The sequence below is a fragment of the Scyliorhinus torazame genome, chromosome 11 (assembly GCF_047496885.1).
Source record: "Scyliorhinus torazame isolate Kashiwa2021f chromosome 11, sScyTor2.1, whole genome shotgun sequence".
Classification (NCBI taxonomy): Eukaryota; Metazoa; Chordata; class Chondrichthyes; order Carcharhiniformes; family Scyliorhinidae; genus Scyliorhinus; species Scyliorhinus torazame.
In genome coordinates, this window is record NC_092717.1 from 66,580,201 (window position 1) to 66,595,715 (window position 15,515).

A 15,515-nucleotide genomic window follows, 5' to 3' on the forward strand; every position below is an offset into this window, starting at 1 on the left:
TATTACTCCCACAAACAATGATGTTTCGTCCCTGGTCACTGTGCTGACTGATCTGGGGTTGAGCTTGGAGTGACAATTCTGAGCAAAGTAATTTTTTTTCTTTGCATCTAGAACAAAACTTGCCAAACGCTGGACAGTCTTAATGTCTGCCTTTTACCACATCTTTCACACAGAAATACTTTGTCCTGATCATTAACCTGTTTGTTGGTATGCAAGAAGCTGCAGGAATTTTCTTGTCTTTTTTTTGAAGTTTCCCGCCTTTTGGAAAAAGGGCGGCAACTGGAGTGCTTTCCTCCAAGATGACACTGCCATTAGAAAAACATTTTAGAATGCTGTGCTGCTAGCTTGTGAGTCTGAAAAATCTTAACTGTTTGTACCAAAGACAGCTCCGATTCCCTCAGCAACCGTTCCCTCAGCTTATTTTCATTCCCACCACGCACAATCTGGTCCCGAATCATGGAAGATTCCACTGCAGAAAAATTACAGGCTTTAGCTTTTAACTTTAAATCAGTGATGAAATTATCTATGGACTCTTCTGTCTTCTGTAAGCGTGATCAAAACACGTAAATGTTCAGAAATTTCATTCTTTCTGGGGGGTGCAATGTGCATCAAATCTTCGAATTACTTGGTTAACATTTTTACTATCTTCATCGTTTGCAACTTTTAAACGTATTAAATACAGCAACTGCTTCGAGCCCTGCCGCTGTCAGGAGCATCATTACCTAACGTGAATCTGATTGTTCTCCTAAGGTTACTGCAGTAGGAAACAGATTAAATTGTTGTTTAAACACGTGCCAGTTGCTGTCCACATTACCATGAAATCTGAGACTCATTGGTGGCTTCACGACTCCTTATTGTTAATACTTGCAATCTGCAAAATCCTCAAATCTCTGTGGACCTCGTGGCATGCTGATACTTTTGCTCATTTGAATACAAAACAGCCCTGGAACCATTTAATGTTAGGAGCATCGTTACCTTACGCAAATCTGATTGATCTCCTAAATTTACTGCAGTAGGAAACCCTGGAACCACGTAATGTTCTTGTTGGATGGCCTGATTTATAGACACTTGTAGCTAAAGCTATAAACTATTTATTAACATTAACTGTGGGTCAATTATATACAAAACAACAGATGAATAACAGTATTAACATGCACAAGCAACCTTTCTCTTCCAGCTTCCTAGTCAGTCTAAGGTCTCCTGACTGTAACATTCACTTATATAATGATACTCCTCGTGGTAGTCGGTGAATTACAATACAATCATGATATCCCTACAGGAATATGATGCTGTGGTAATAACAGAAAAGTGGATTAAAAATGATGAGTGCTGGGTCCTTACTATTCGACAATACAAAGCTTTCAGGAAAGATAGGGAAGACAAAATGGAATAAAAACAGAAAGTGCTGGAGAAACTCAGCAGGTCTGGCAGCATCCGTGAAGAGAGAAATAGAGTTAATGTTTCAAGTCGAACATAATAATAATCCTTATCGTCACAGGTAGGCTTACATTAACACTGCAATTAAGTTACTGTGAAAAGCCCCTCTCTTCTTCCGTTCTAAGTTATTGCTAACTATTGAAATAATATTCATTTCACATGTTACCTGAGCTTGTCTCCTGAGTCTAAAAGGTTGAAATGCTTCTGCGTAAAAAAGTCGCTGATACTCTTTCAGGTCACACCACAAGTTTACACCATTGTTCCATAACTGCAAGATATTGAGAAAAATTATTTTACATTGGAATCAATAAAAGTTTATTTCTATTCTATGTAGTCATTCTAAATAGCTGCTGTTTAGAGAGCTTGTGTGGGCTTCTGGGCAAGTCTGTAACAGAATTTTGCAAGTCCACACCTGTTCCACTGCTTCTATTTTGCTTTGCTGCTACTGTTTTGTTAAACTTTGTTCTTTATTTAAATAAAGAAGATTCTTCTCTTAACTTAACTCAAACCTACAATATTTTGCCAAAGAGGAAGAAACAGAAGAGATTAATATGGCAATACAAGGTTTCATCGTGAATATCTAGCTTCTTTGTGAATTTATTCAATGGAATTTCAAGTGAGCAGCACCATGGCTACGTTCGGAGAGGTTGGAAAGTTTAATGAGCAAACCGAGGACTGGTGAAAGGGTTAAAATTGTGCAAACTAAAAATCACACAAGCCACAAGCTGCTACATTCTCAAAGACAGAAAACCAGTGACGAGAAACCTGTTGTTTCAGCTCTGACTATCTACAGATACCATTCAACGACCCTTTCTATATTAATTATAGGGAGGCTGTAGTCACACAGCTTGCACACAAAAGTTCAAAGAAAAAAGAACAAAGAAAAATTACAGCATGGGAACAGGCCCTCCAAGCCTGCGCCGATCCAGATCCTCTATCTAAAACTGTTGCCTATTTTCTAAGGATCTGTATCCCCCTGCTCCCTGCCCATTCCTGTATCTGTCTGTGGTAGTATGCATTAGGGGTCATGTGGGACTGTGAAGCCGTGATGTCACTGGCTGACAGATCCCGGGTCCTGGTTGGCTGTTGATCTCTAGCTCCGCCCTGAAGGCGGAGTATAAGAACCAGGAGTTCTCCCCCGCAGGCCAGTCTGTTGCTGAACTGCGGGGAACAAGTCACGCTTAATAAAGCCTCATCGACTTCATCTCTATTCGTCTCTCGTGAGTCTTTGTGTGCTACAATTTATTAAGCGTGCTTAAAGGACTATGGAGCTCAGGATCGTCCCAGAATGCCTGAGGATCAGCCCCCACGCAGTGAACTCAGCAGCAGTTTTTAAACACTGGCAGACTTGTTTCGAAGCCTACCTCAGAACGGCCCCCGGCCGGGTCACAGAAGACCAGAAACTACAGGTCCTGCACTCGAGGGTAAGCCCGGAAATTTACCCTCTCATAGAAGACGCAGAGGGTTTCCAGACGGTGTTCGCAGCATTAAAGAGCATCTATGTTCGCCCAGTGAACCAGATCTACGCACGCTACCAACTCGCAATGAGACGGCAAAGTCCCGGAGAATCGCTAGACGAATTCTACGCCGCGCTGCTAATTTTGGGATGGGCCTGCAGCTGCCCGCCGGTAAACGCGATTGAACACACGGACATGTTAATTTGCGATGCTTTTGTGGCAGGTATGAACTCTCCCCAAATCCGCCAAAGACTTTTAGAAAAAGAGTCGCTAGGACTCTCTGAGGCACGGGCCCTTGCAGCCTCCCTAGATGTGGCCGTGTGAAACGCCCGCGCCTACGGCCCCGACCGCGCGGCAGCCCCTTGGGCTCCGTGGACCCCCGTCGCGACGAACCCCCCCCCCCCCCACAGGCTTGCGCGGTTCAGACGCCAAGTCGTCCCGGGGGGGCCCGCTGCTATTTCTGCGGCCAGGCGAAACACCCCCGGCAGCGCTGCCCGGCCCGCGCAGCGATTTGCAAGAGCTGCGGGAAAAAGGGCCATTTCGCGGCTGTGTGCCGGTCCCGGGGGGTCGCCGCTGTCCCCGGAGAAGGAGGAGTCCTGCGCGTTTCAAACGCTCCCCAACCCCCCCCCCAGCGCCCCATGTGCGACCCGCAGGCACAGCCATTTTGGGTCCCGGCCACCGCTGTCCCCTGAGAAGGAGTCCTGAGTGTTTCAAACGCTCCCCAACCCCCCCAGCACCCCATGTGCGACCCGCAGGCGCAGCCATTTTGGGTCCCGGCCACCACGAGGGGAGGAGGGGCGCCGCCATCTTGGGACCCCCCAGCCCTGTGCGACGCATGGGGGCGGCCATTTTGTCCACCCCGCCGCCATCTTGGGACCCCCCAGCCATGTTCGATGCATGGGGGCAGACATTTTGTTCACCCCCGCCGCCATCTTGGACGGCAACAATGGACCCCAGCATCGACGGCTCCACGGGGTTCGAGGAAGACGCTGAAGCACGACGACCACGTCTGGCCTCAATGACGCTGGACCAAGCACGGCCCCGGACGCTCCAGACGACGACAACAACGGTGCTGATCAACGGGCACGAGACACCATGCCTGGTCGACTCCGGGAGCACAGAAAGCTTCATCCACCCCGACACGGTAAGACGCTGTTTTTTGACCATCCGTCCCAGTGCACAAAAGATTTCCCTAGCTGCAGGTTCCCACTCCGTACAGATCAAAGGCTTCTGCATAGTGACCCTAACGGTGCAAGGGAGGGAATTAAAAAACTACAGGCTCTACGTCCTTCCCCAACTCTGCGCGCCCACATTACTGGGATTAGACTTCCAGTGCAATCTGCAGAGCCTAACTTTCCAATTCGGCGGCCCAATACCCCCACTCACTATCTGCGGCCTCGCAACCCTCAAGGTTGAGCCCCCATCCTTGTTTGCAAACCTCACCCCGGATTGCAAACCCGTCGCCACTAGGAGCAGACGGTACAGCGCCCAGGACCGGACATTCATTCGGTCCGAAGTCCAGCGGCTACTGAAGGAAGGCATAATCCAGGCCAGCAATAGTCCCTGGAGAGCACAGGTGGTAGTAGTAAAGACAGGGGAGAAGCAAAGGATGGTCATAGACTATAGCCAGACCATCAACAGGTACACACAGCTAGATGCGTACCCTCTCCCCCGCATATCCGACATGGTGAATCGGATTGCCCAATATAAGGTCTTCTCCACCGTGGACCTCAAGTCCGCCTACCATCAGCTCCCCATCCGCCCAAGTGACCGCAAGTACACAGCCTTCGAGGCAGACGGGCGATTATACCACTTCCTAAGGGTCCCATTTGGCGTCACAAACGGGGTCTCGGTCTTCCAACGAGAGATGGACCGAATGGTTGATCAACACGGGTTGCAGGCCACGTTCCCGTATCTCGACAACGTAACCATGTGCGGCCACGATCAGCAGGACCACGACGCCAACCTCCAAAAATTCCTCCAGACCGCTAAAGCCTTGAACCTCACATACAACGAGGACACATGCGTTTTTAGCACAAACCGGCTAGCCATCTTGGGATATGTAGTGCGCAATGGGATAATAGGCCCCGACCCCGAACGTATGCGCCCCCTCATGGAATTTCCCCTCCCTCACTGCTCCAAAGCCCTAAAACGCTGCCTGGGGTTCTTTTCATATTACGCCCAGTGGGTCCCCCAGTACGCAGACAAGGCCCGCCCCCTAATACAGACCACGACCTTCCCCCTGTCGACAGAGGCTTGCCAGGCCTTCAGCCGCATCAAAGCGGATATCGCAAAGGCCACGATGCGCGCCATCGACGAGTCCCTCCCCTTCCAGGTCGAGAGCGACGCCTCCGATGTAGCTCTAGCGGCCACCCTTAACCAAGCGGGCAGACCCGTGGCCTTTTTCTCCCGAACCCTCCACGCCTCAGAAATCCGCCACTCCTCAGTGGAAAAGGAAGCCCAAGCCATTGTGGAAGCTGTGCGACATTGGAGGTATTACCTGGCCGGCAGGAGATTCACTCTCCTCACTGACCAGCGGTCAGTAGCCTTCATGTTCGATAATGCACAGCGGGGCAAAATTAAAAATGACAAGATCTTAAGGTGGAGGATCGAGCTCTCCACCTTCAACTATGAGATCTTGTACCGTCCCGGAAAGCTGAACGAGCCGTCCGATGCCCTATCCCACGGCACATGTGCCAACGCACAAATTAACCGTCTCCAAACCCTCCACGAGGACCTCTGCCACCCGGGGGTCACTCGGTTCTACCATTTTATAAAGACCCGCAACCTCCCCTACTCCGTGAAGGAGGTCCGTACAGTCACAAGGGACTGCCACATCTGCGCAGAGTGCAAACCGCATTTTTTCAGGCCGGATAGTGCCTATGGAGTGTTGGCCTTTATTGGTAGAGGGATTGAGTTCCGGAGTCGGGAGGTCATGTTGCAGCTGTACAGAACTCTGGTCCGGCCGCATTTGGAGTATTGCGTACAGTTCTGGTCACCGCATTATAGGAAGGACGTGGAGGCTTTGGAGCGGGTGCAGAGGAGATTTACCAGGATGTTGCCTGGTATGGAGGGAAAATCTTATGAGGAAAGGCTGACGGACTTGAGGTTGTTTTCGTTGGAGAGAAGAAGGTTAAGAGGAGACTTAATAGAGGCATACAAAATGATCAGGGGATTGGATAGGGTGGACAGTGAGAGCCTTCTCCCGCGGATGGATATGGCTGGCACGGAGTGCGCACCTGATCAAGGCCTCCCGTCCTTTTGAACGCCTCATGCTGGATTTCAAAGGGCCCCTCCCCTCCACCGACCGCAACACATACTTCCTGAACGTGGTGGACGAGTACTCCCGTTTCCCCTTCGCCATCCCCTGCCCTGACATGACAGCGACCACAGTCATTAAAGCCCTTAACACCATATTCACACTGTTCGGTTGCCCCGCATACGTCCATAGCGACAGGGGGTCCTCCTTCATGAGTGACGAGCTGCGCCAGTTCCTGCTCAGCAAGGGTATAGCCTCGAGCAGGACGACCAGCTACAACCCCCGGGGGAACGGGCAAGTAGAGGGAGAACGGCACGGTCTGGAAGACCGTCCTACTGGCCCTACGGTCCAGGGATCTCCCAGTTTCACGGTGGCAGGAGGTCCTCCCGGACCCTCTCCACTCCATCCGGTCGCTGCTGTGTACCACCACTAACCAAATGCCTCATGAGCGCCTCCTTGTCTTCCCCAGGAAGTCCTCCTCTGGAACGTCGCTGCCGACCTGGCTGGCGGCCCCAGGACCCATCTTGCTCCGGAAACATGTGCGGGCGCACAAGTCAGACCCGTTGGTCGAGAGGGTTCACCTCCTCCACGCGAACCCGCAGTACGCCTACGTGGAGTACCCCGACGGCCGACAGGACATGGTCTCCCTGCGAGATCTGGCGCCTGCCGGCAACACGCACACCCCCTCGACACCAATCACCCCCTCCCTGCCACCGGCGCACCCCGCGACCGCCCCCTTCCCGGTCCGACCAGAAGTGAAGCTGAAGCAGAAACCGTAAAGCTCCCGGAGACGACAACACTGGAACAAGCACCACCACCACCGGGGCTGAGGCGATCGACAAGGACGACCAGACCGCCCGACCGACTCGTGGCATCGGTGTAACACTAGAATGTTGTGGACTTTAACGAGAATTTTTTTCCTTTTTCCCTCTTACGAATACTGTAAATAGTTCAAAACAAAAAACCCTGTACATAGCCCAGTGTAGGGCACTGTGATGATATGCAAAAGTTTTTTTCCTCCCAGGACCAGCCTTGTAAACCCCTACCACCATGCGAAGCACCACCCCGCCGGGTTCATTTTTAACAAGGGGTGAATGTGGTAGTATGCATTAGGGGTCATGTGGGACTGTGAAGCCGTGATGTCATTGGCTGACAGATCCCGGGTCCTGGTTGGATGTTGATCTCTAGCTCCGCCCTGAAGGCGGAGTATAAGAACCAGGAGTTCTCCCCCGCAGGCCAGTCTGTTGCTGAACTGCGGGGAACAAGTCACGCTTAATAAAGCCTCATCGACTTCATCTCTATTCGTCTCTCGTGAGTCTTTGTGCGCCACACTGTCTAGATACATCTTAAATGACGCTATCGTGCCCGCGTCTACCACCTCCTCTGGCAATGCGTTCCAGGCACCCACCACCCTCTGTGAAAAGAACTTTCCACGCACATTCCCTTAAACCTTTCCTTGAACTCGTGACCCCATGTAATTGAGTCCCCCCCCACTCTGGGATAAAGCTTCTTGCTATCCACCCTGTCTATACCTCTCATGAATTTGTAGACCTCAATGAAATCCCCCCTCAACCTCCGTCTTTCGAATGAAAATAATCCTAATCTACTCAACCTCTCTTCATAGTTAGCGCCGTCCATACCAGGCAACATCCTGGTGAACCTCCTCTGCACCTTCTCCAAAGCATCCGCATCCTTTTGGTAATGTGGCGACCAGAACTGCATGCAGTATTCCAAATGTGGCCGAACCAAAGTCTTATACACCTGTAATATGACCTGGCAACTCTTGTACTCAATACCCTTTCCGATGAAGGAAAGCATGCCGTATGCCTTCTTGACCACTCTATCGAACTGCGCAGCCACCTTCAGGGTACAATGGACCTGAACACCCAGATCTGTCTGTACATCAATTTTCCCCAGGGCTTTTTCATTTACCGTATAGTTAGCTCCTGAATTGGATCTTCCAAAATGCATTACCTCGCATTTGCCCGGATTGAACACCATCTGCCATTTCTCCACCCAACTCTTCAATCTTATCATATTCTCTGACAGTCCCCTTCACTATCTGCTACTCCACCAATCTTAGTGTCATCTGCAAACTTGCTCATCAGACCACCTATACCTTCCTCCAGATCATTTATGTATATCACAAACAGTGGTCCCAGCACAGATCCCTGTGGAACACCACTGGTCACAGTTCTCCATTTTGAGAAACTCCCTTCCACGACAAATCTCTGTCTCCTGTTGCCTAGCCAGTTCTTTATCCATCTAGCTAGTACACCCTGGACCCCATGAGACTTCACTTTCTCCATCAGCCTACCATGGGGAACCTTATCAAATGCCTTACTGAAGTCCATGCATCTGACATCTACAGCCCTTCCCTCATCAATCAACTTTGTCACTTCCTCAAAGAATTCTATTAAGTTGGTAAGACATTACCTTCCCGGCACAAAACCATGTTGCCTATCACTGATAAGCCCATTTTCTCCCAAATGGGAAAAAGATCCTGTCCCTCAGTGTCTTCTCCAGCAGCTTCCCTACCACTGATGTCAGGCTCACCGGTCTATAATTATCTGAATTACCCCTGCTACCCTTCTTAAACAAGGGGACAACATTAGCAATTCTCCAGTCCCTCACCTGTGTTCAAGGATGCTGCAAAGATATCTGTTAAGGCCCCAGCTATTTCCTCTCTCACTTCCCTCAGTAACCTGGGATAGATCCCATCCGGACCCGTGGACTTGTCCACCTTAATGCCTTTTAGAATACCCAACACATCCTCCCTCCTTATGCCAACTTGTCCTAGAGTAATCAAACATCTATCCCTAACCTCAACATCCGTCATGTCCCTCTCCTCGGTGAATACCGATGCAAAGTACTCCACGCATAACTTTCCTCCTTTCTCCTTGAGTGGGCCAACCCTTTCTCTAGTTACCCTCTTGCTCCTTATAAATGAATAAAATGCTTTGGGATTTTCCTTAACCCTGTTTGCTAAAGTTATTTCATGACCCCTTTTAGCCCTCTTGATTCCTCGTTTCAGATTGGTCCTGCATTTCCAATATTCTTCCAAAGCTTTGTCTGTCTTCAGTCACCTAGACCTTATGTATGCTTCCTTTTTCCTCCTAGCTAGTCTCACAATTTCACCTGTCATCCATGGTTCCCTAATCTTGCCATTTCTATCCCTCATTTTCACAGGGACATGTCTGTACTGCACTCTAATCAACCTCTCTTTAAAAGCCTCCCACATATCAAATGTGGATTTACCTTCAAACAGCTGCTCCCAATCCACATTCCCCAGCTCCTGTTGAATTTTGGTATAGTTGGCCTTTCCCCAATTTAGCACTCTTCCTTTAGGACCACTCTCGTCTTTGTCCATGAGTATTCTAAAACTTACGGAATTGTGATCACTATTCACAAAGTAATCCCTGACTGAAACTTCAACCACCTGGCGGGCTCATTCCCCAACACCAGGTCCAGTATGGCCCTTTCCCGAGTTGGACGATTTACATACTGCTCTAGAAAACCCTCATGGATGCTTCTTACAAATTCTGCTCCATTTCGACCTCTGACACTAAGTGTATCCCAGTCAATGTTGAGAAAATTCAAATCTCCTCTCACCACCACCCTGTTGCTCCTATATCTTTCCATAATCTGTTTACATATTTATACCTCCATCTTACGCTCGCTGTTGGGAAGTCTGTAGTACAGCCCCAACATTGTTACCGCACCTTTCCTATTTCTGAGCTCTGCCCATATCGCCTCCATAGTGCCCTCCTTCAGCACAGCTGATATCCTCTCTGACCAGTAATGCAACTCCTCCACCTCTGTTACCTCCCTCTCTATCCCTCCTGAAGCATCGATATCCTGCGATATTTAGTTGCCAATCATGCCCTTCCCTCAACCGTCTCAGTAATAGCAATAACATCATACTCCCAGGTACTAATCCAAGCCCTAAGTTCATCTGCCTTACCTACTACACTTCTTCCATTAAAACAAATGCACCTCAGACCACCAGTCCCTTTGCGTTCATCATCTCTTCCCCTTAGTCACGCTGACTTCATGATCTAGTTCCTTACAGGCTTTAGTTACTACCTCCTTACTGTCCACTGACCTCCTCATTTGGTTCCCATCCCCCTGCCACATTAATCCCCTCCCCAACACCATTAGCAAAAGCACACCCAAGGACATTGGTTCCAGTCCGGCCCAGGTGTAGACCGTCCAATTTGTCCCACCTCCCCAAGAACCGGTCCCAATGTCCCAAAAAACTGAACCCCTCCCTCCTGCACTATCTCTCAAGCCACGCATTCATCCTGCCTATTCTTTAATTTCATTTCTACTCTGGCTACCACGTGGCACTGGGAGCAATCCTGAGATTACTACCTCTGAGGTCCGACTATTTAACTTGGCGCCTAACTCCCTAAATTCTGCTTGTAGGACCTCATCCCTTTTTTTACCTATATTGTTGGTGCCTATATGCACCACAACAACTGGCTGTTCACCCTCTCCCTTCAGAATGTTCTGCAGCTGATCTGAGTCATCCCTGACCCATGCACCTGGGAGGCAACATACCATTCGGGAGTCTCATTTTCGACCACAGAACCGCCTACCTACTCCCCTTACAATTGAATCCCCTATGACTATAGCCCTTCCACTCTTTTTCCCACCCTTCTGTACAGCAGAGACAGCCATGAACCTGGCTACTGCTGCCTTCTCCTGGTGAGCCATCTCCCCCAACCGTATCCAAAACGGTATACCTGTTTTGGAGGGAGTTGACCGCAGGGGACATCTGCACTGCCTTCCTGTTTTTTCTCTGCCTTTTGGTCACCCATTGCGTTTCTCCTCAGCAATCCTAATCTGTGGTGTGACCAATTCACTAAACATGCTATCCACGCCCTCCTCAGCATCGTGGATGCTCCAAAGTGAGTCCATCCGCAGCTCCAAAGCCGTCATGCGGTCTAACAAGAGCTGCAGCTGGACACACTTCCCGCACGTGAAGGAGCCAGGGACATCAGCCACGTTCCTGAGTTCCCACATTAAGCAAGAGGAGCATAACACGGGTCTGAGATCTCCTGCCATTTTAAATCTTAAGCTTAACTTAGTCCAACTATAATATTTAAAAAACTAGAAATAGAAAACCTTACCTTATCGCACCTCAGGGAAATGAAAAACGACTTACCAGTCACCAGCCAATCACTTACCTGCTAGCTGTGATATCACGGTTCAACTTCTTTCTACTTCTACCTGCCCTCGAGTCTCCCTCTTGATCTTTACTCAGCTGGGATCCTTACAGTGATTGTCTTTTTTGGGGGGTTAGAGGAGGAGGTAGGGAGGGAAACACTGAAGACGTGTTTGGGGTTTAACTGCCACTTGACAACAGGTCCTACAGAAACCACCTTCTGGATACAGTGACCGCAATGCACTGATGCAAATTTTCCCCTCAACAGCCAATCAGCGGCTCCACTCTGCTGCCCTCTGCTGGATGCTTGCCTTCACTTGAACACGGAGGGTGTCTTGTTCAGGTACACCTTCTGGAACAGTGACCGCAATTCACTAATGCAAATTTTCCCCGCAACAGCCAATCAGCGGCTCCGCTCTGCTGCCCTCAGCTGGATAATTGATTGGTTCAATTGATCATTATGCAGCTGCAGGTCATGTGTGTCCACGACACACAGGGCAATGGAAGGGGAGTATTGGACATGACTGGTCAGGCATATTTTTTATCTTACTTGTGTTGAGAAGTTGCTAGATCAGTAGGGATGAATACATGCTTGGTGATATTATAAATAAGCCTACGTGCCTAAATTGTGATTGGATAATTATGCTCATCTGTTGTATATTACGTAATTCTAATTATTAGTTGTGAATGGCTACAGATAATTCCTAAACAAATGTATTCTTTTGATTGGTATATGCGATTTTTTATAATCGAATATGAAGTATAACTGTCTGTACAATCCTTCAATCGGGGCTCTCTGATGAACCAGCGTGGAATGTCATCAACCCAGCTATAGCTGTAAGATAGGCCTTGTTCATAACTCCAAGAATCTCTGTCTGGTCTCTCGTGAATGTGAGGGTGAAGTACACTATATTCAAATTGCTGTATAATTTACCCTCAACACATGGAGAGGCTGCAGGAGTTATTTTTAGCAAATGGAATAGAAGATGCGGTGAAGCAGCACTTGATTCTCCTGCATGAGGGCGAGGACTTATAGCTTGAGGAATATGGCCACACCATGGAAGCCACAAGAGATTCCATTTGAAGTATTTGTCGCTTTGGTCCAGAAGCACCATAACACCCTTTGTGATTCAAATTTCATAGCCATTTTTGAAAAGTAGGTGATTCCGTGGCGAACATTGTGGTAGAATTATGTTACCTTTCTCAACACTGTAATTTCAGATAATTTTAGAAGATATGCTCAGAGACAGGTTGGCCTGCAGCATTAACGAGGACAGCATTCAACGTTGGTTATTGGAGGAAGCCACACTTATATGTTTAAGAAGGCTCTAGAAATTTCTCAGGGCATGGAAATGGCTGCTAACCATGCTGGAGCTATTCAGCAGGCTAATGGTAGTTCCTTGGCTGCAACAAATACAGCAAGAAGCTGCCAGAAAACGAGCGAAAGCAGTAGAATGTTTTAACGTGCAGGGTGCCCCAAGCCAATCATTGCATGTTTATGGGTGCTGTTTGTGACCAATACAGCAAGAAAGGGCAATTAATAAATAAATGCAGAGGAAGTAAGATGTCATCAGAGATCTTGGTGTACAAGTGCACAGATCCCTAAAGACAGCAGTTCAAGTAGACATTGAGGTCTACAAAATTATGAGGGGAAGAGATAGAATGAACAGGATAAAATTGTTTCCCTTGGTGGAGAATTCTAGAACCAGGAAACATGGATTCAAAATAAGTGGCAGAAGGTGTAGGTGCGACATGAGGAAGAATGTTTTTACACACAAAAAGTAGTTGGAGTCTGGAATTAACTGCCCGAGTTGGTGGTGGAGGCAGAGACCCTCATCTGCACCTTAAGTGCTATAAGAGACAGGGCAATGGACCAGATGCAAGAAGGTGGGATTAGGAAGGGCGCATGGGTGTCCTTGGGCTGGCATGGACAAGATGGGCCAAATGACCACCTTCTGTGCGATACCTTCTACGATTCTATTCTAATCTATGAAAAGCGAGTCGAAATATTTAAATTTAAAGAAACCGCAATCAGCTACCAAGACGTGGAAAGCTCAGAGCTGGTAAAGGAGCATACTTCCAACATGTTTAATGTTAATGAGGCGTGATTCAAGTCTATGTTTGCTACCGTTTTAGTCAACGGTGAGCAGATCAAGATGGAGGTGAACAATGGAGCGTCTGCATCTGTAGTTAGTGAGGAAACATACAAGTCGACGTGGGATTCTAACCAGGTGTCAGTTCTTACTCCAGCAAAGATTAGTCTTTGGATGTACACCAGAGAGTGTAGACATTTGTTCGGGGCATTGGAAGTCCATATTACGAATAACAGGCAAGAAGTCAGAGCATGTCTCCTTGTGGTCAAAGGGCCTTCCCTTCTGAGTGTATCAGCAAAATTCCATTGGAATGGGTCGAGATCAAGCACACAAGGGTTACCGAGGTTGTTGTTACAAAGTATCGGGACGAGTTCAGTGACGAACTGGGTACATTGCGTGGTACTACCATGAAGGTGAACTTAGCTCCTTAGCTTTTCCAAGCCTAAAACAGTGCCTGATGGCATGAGAACGAAGTGGAGGAGGGAATGGCTTGAAATCATTGAGCCTATTCAGTTTTCTCTTTGGGCAGCTTCAATCATTTTTGTCCTTAAAAATGATTGTATGGTGTGTATTTCTGATGATTACAAGTTCATGATTAATCAGGTTTCCAACTTAGATGCTTATCCGATGCTTCGGGTGGAAGATTTGTTTTCAATCCTTGAATCGGGAATTGCAGGAAGCAAGACATTTTAAAAACTGGATAGCAGCCAGGCATATCAACAACTCGTGCTGGAGGAAGATTTGAAGCAGTACATGGCCATCAGCACGCAAAAAGAGTTGATCAAGTACAATTGCTTGACTGTTGGTGTATCCTCCATCTGTACCGGTCATGATACCAACCTTGGCCAAAACCCTCAGCAATTCCTTGTGCCGTATCACTCTTTAGCCATCCTATCCATGTGTTTGTCAAGATGCCTTTTGAACACCATTAATGTATCTGTTTCTACAACCTCCCCTGGCAACGCATTACAGGCACACACCACCCTCTGTATAAAAAACCTGCCTCGCACATCTCCTCTAAACTTTGCCCCACGGACCTTAAAGCTATGCCCCCTGGTGACTGACCCCTCCACCCTGGGAAAGAGTGCCTGCCCATCCACTTTATCCATGCCCCTCATAATCTTGTAGACCTCTATCAGGTTTCCAGGATTATCCCTGCTACCTTTCTTAAACAGCGGTACCACATTAGTTATTCTCCAGTCCTCTGGGATCTCACGTGTAGCTAATGAGGAGACAAAGAAGACAGTCCAGGCCCAGTAATTTCCCCGCAACCTCCATCTTTCTAATGAAAACAATCCGAGTCTATTCAGCCTCTCCACATAGCTAACACCCTCCAGACCAGGCAACATTCTGGTAAACTTGCTCTGCACCCTCTCCAAAGCCTCCACATTCTTCTAGTAGGGTGGCGACCAGAATTGTGCACAATATTCCATGTGCGGCCTTACCAAGGTTCTATACAACTGTAGCATGACTTGCCAGTTTTTATACTCGATGCCCCTCCAATGAAGGCAAGCATTCCATACGCTTTCTTGACCACCTTGTCCACTTGTGTTGCCACCTTCAACAATCTGTGGATCTTCACGCTCAGATCTCTCTAAAAGACTTTCTAAATTCCTAAGGGTTTTACCATTTCCGGTATATTTCCCCTCTATGTTAGACCTACCAAAATGCATTACCTCACATTTGTCCGGATTAAACTCCATTTGGCATTTCTCTGCCCAAGTCTCCAACCTATCTATGTCCTGCTGTATCTTCTGACAATCCTCAACACTATCTCCCATTCCACCAACCTTGGTGTCATCCGCAAACTTACTAATCAGATCGGCTACATTTTCCTCCAAATCGTTTATGCACACCACAAACAACAGAGGCCCAAGCACCGATCCCTGTGGAACACCGCTAGTCACAATCTTCCATTCAGAAAAACACCCTTCTACTGCTACCGTTTGCCTTCTGTGACCGAGCCAGTTCTGAATACGTCTTCCCACCTCACCTCTGATCCCTTGTGACTTTACCTTTTGTACCAGTCTGCCATGAGGCACCATGTCAAAGGCTTTACTGAAATTCATGTAAACAACATCCACCTCCCTCCCTTCATA

At 48.2% G+C, this 15,515-nt stretch overlaps 1 protein-coding gene across 1 annotated transcript in view; it reads right to left on the reverse strand.

The window, feature by feature from the left end:
- Nucleotides 1-15,515, reverse strand: part of LOC140385928 (regulator of G-protein signaling 22-like) — a 927,092-nt gene that overhangs the window by 355,003 nt on the left and 556,574 nt on the right. The window contains exon 15 of the mRNA XM_072468579.1: nt 1,604-1,705. Coding sequence (XP_072324680.1) covers nt 1,604-1,705 — 102 coding nt within the window. The remainder of the gene's footprint in view (nt 1-1,603; nt 1,706-15,515) is intronic.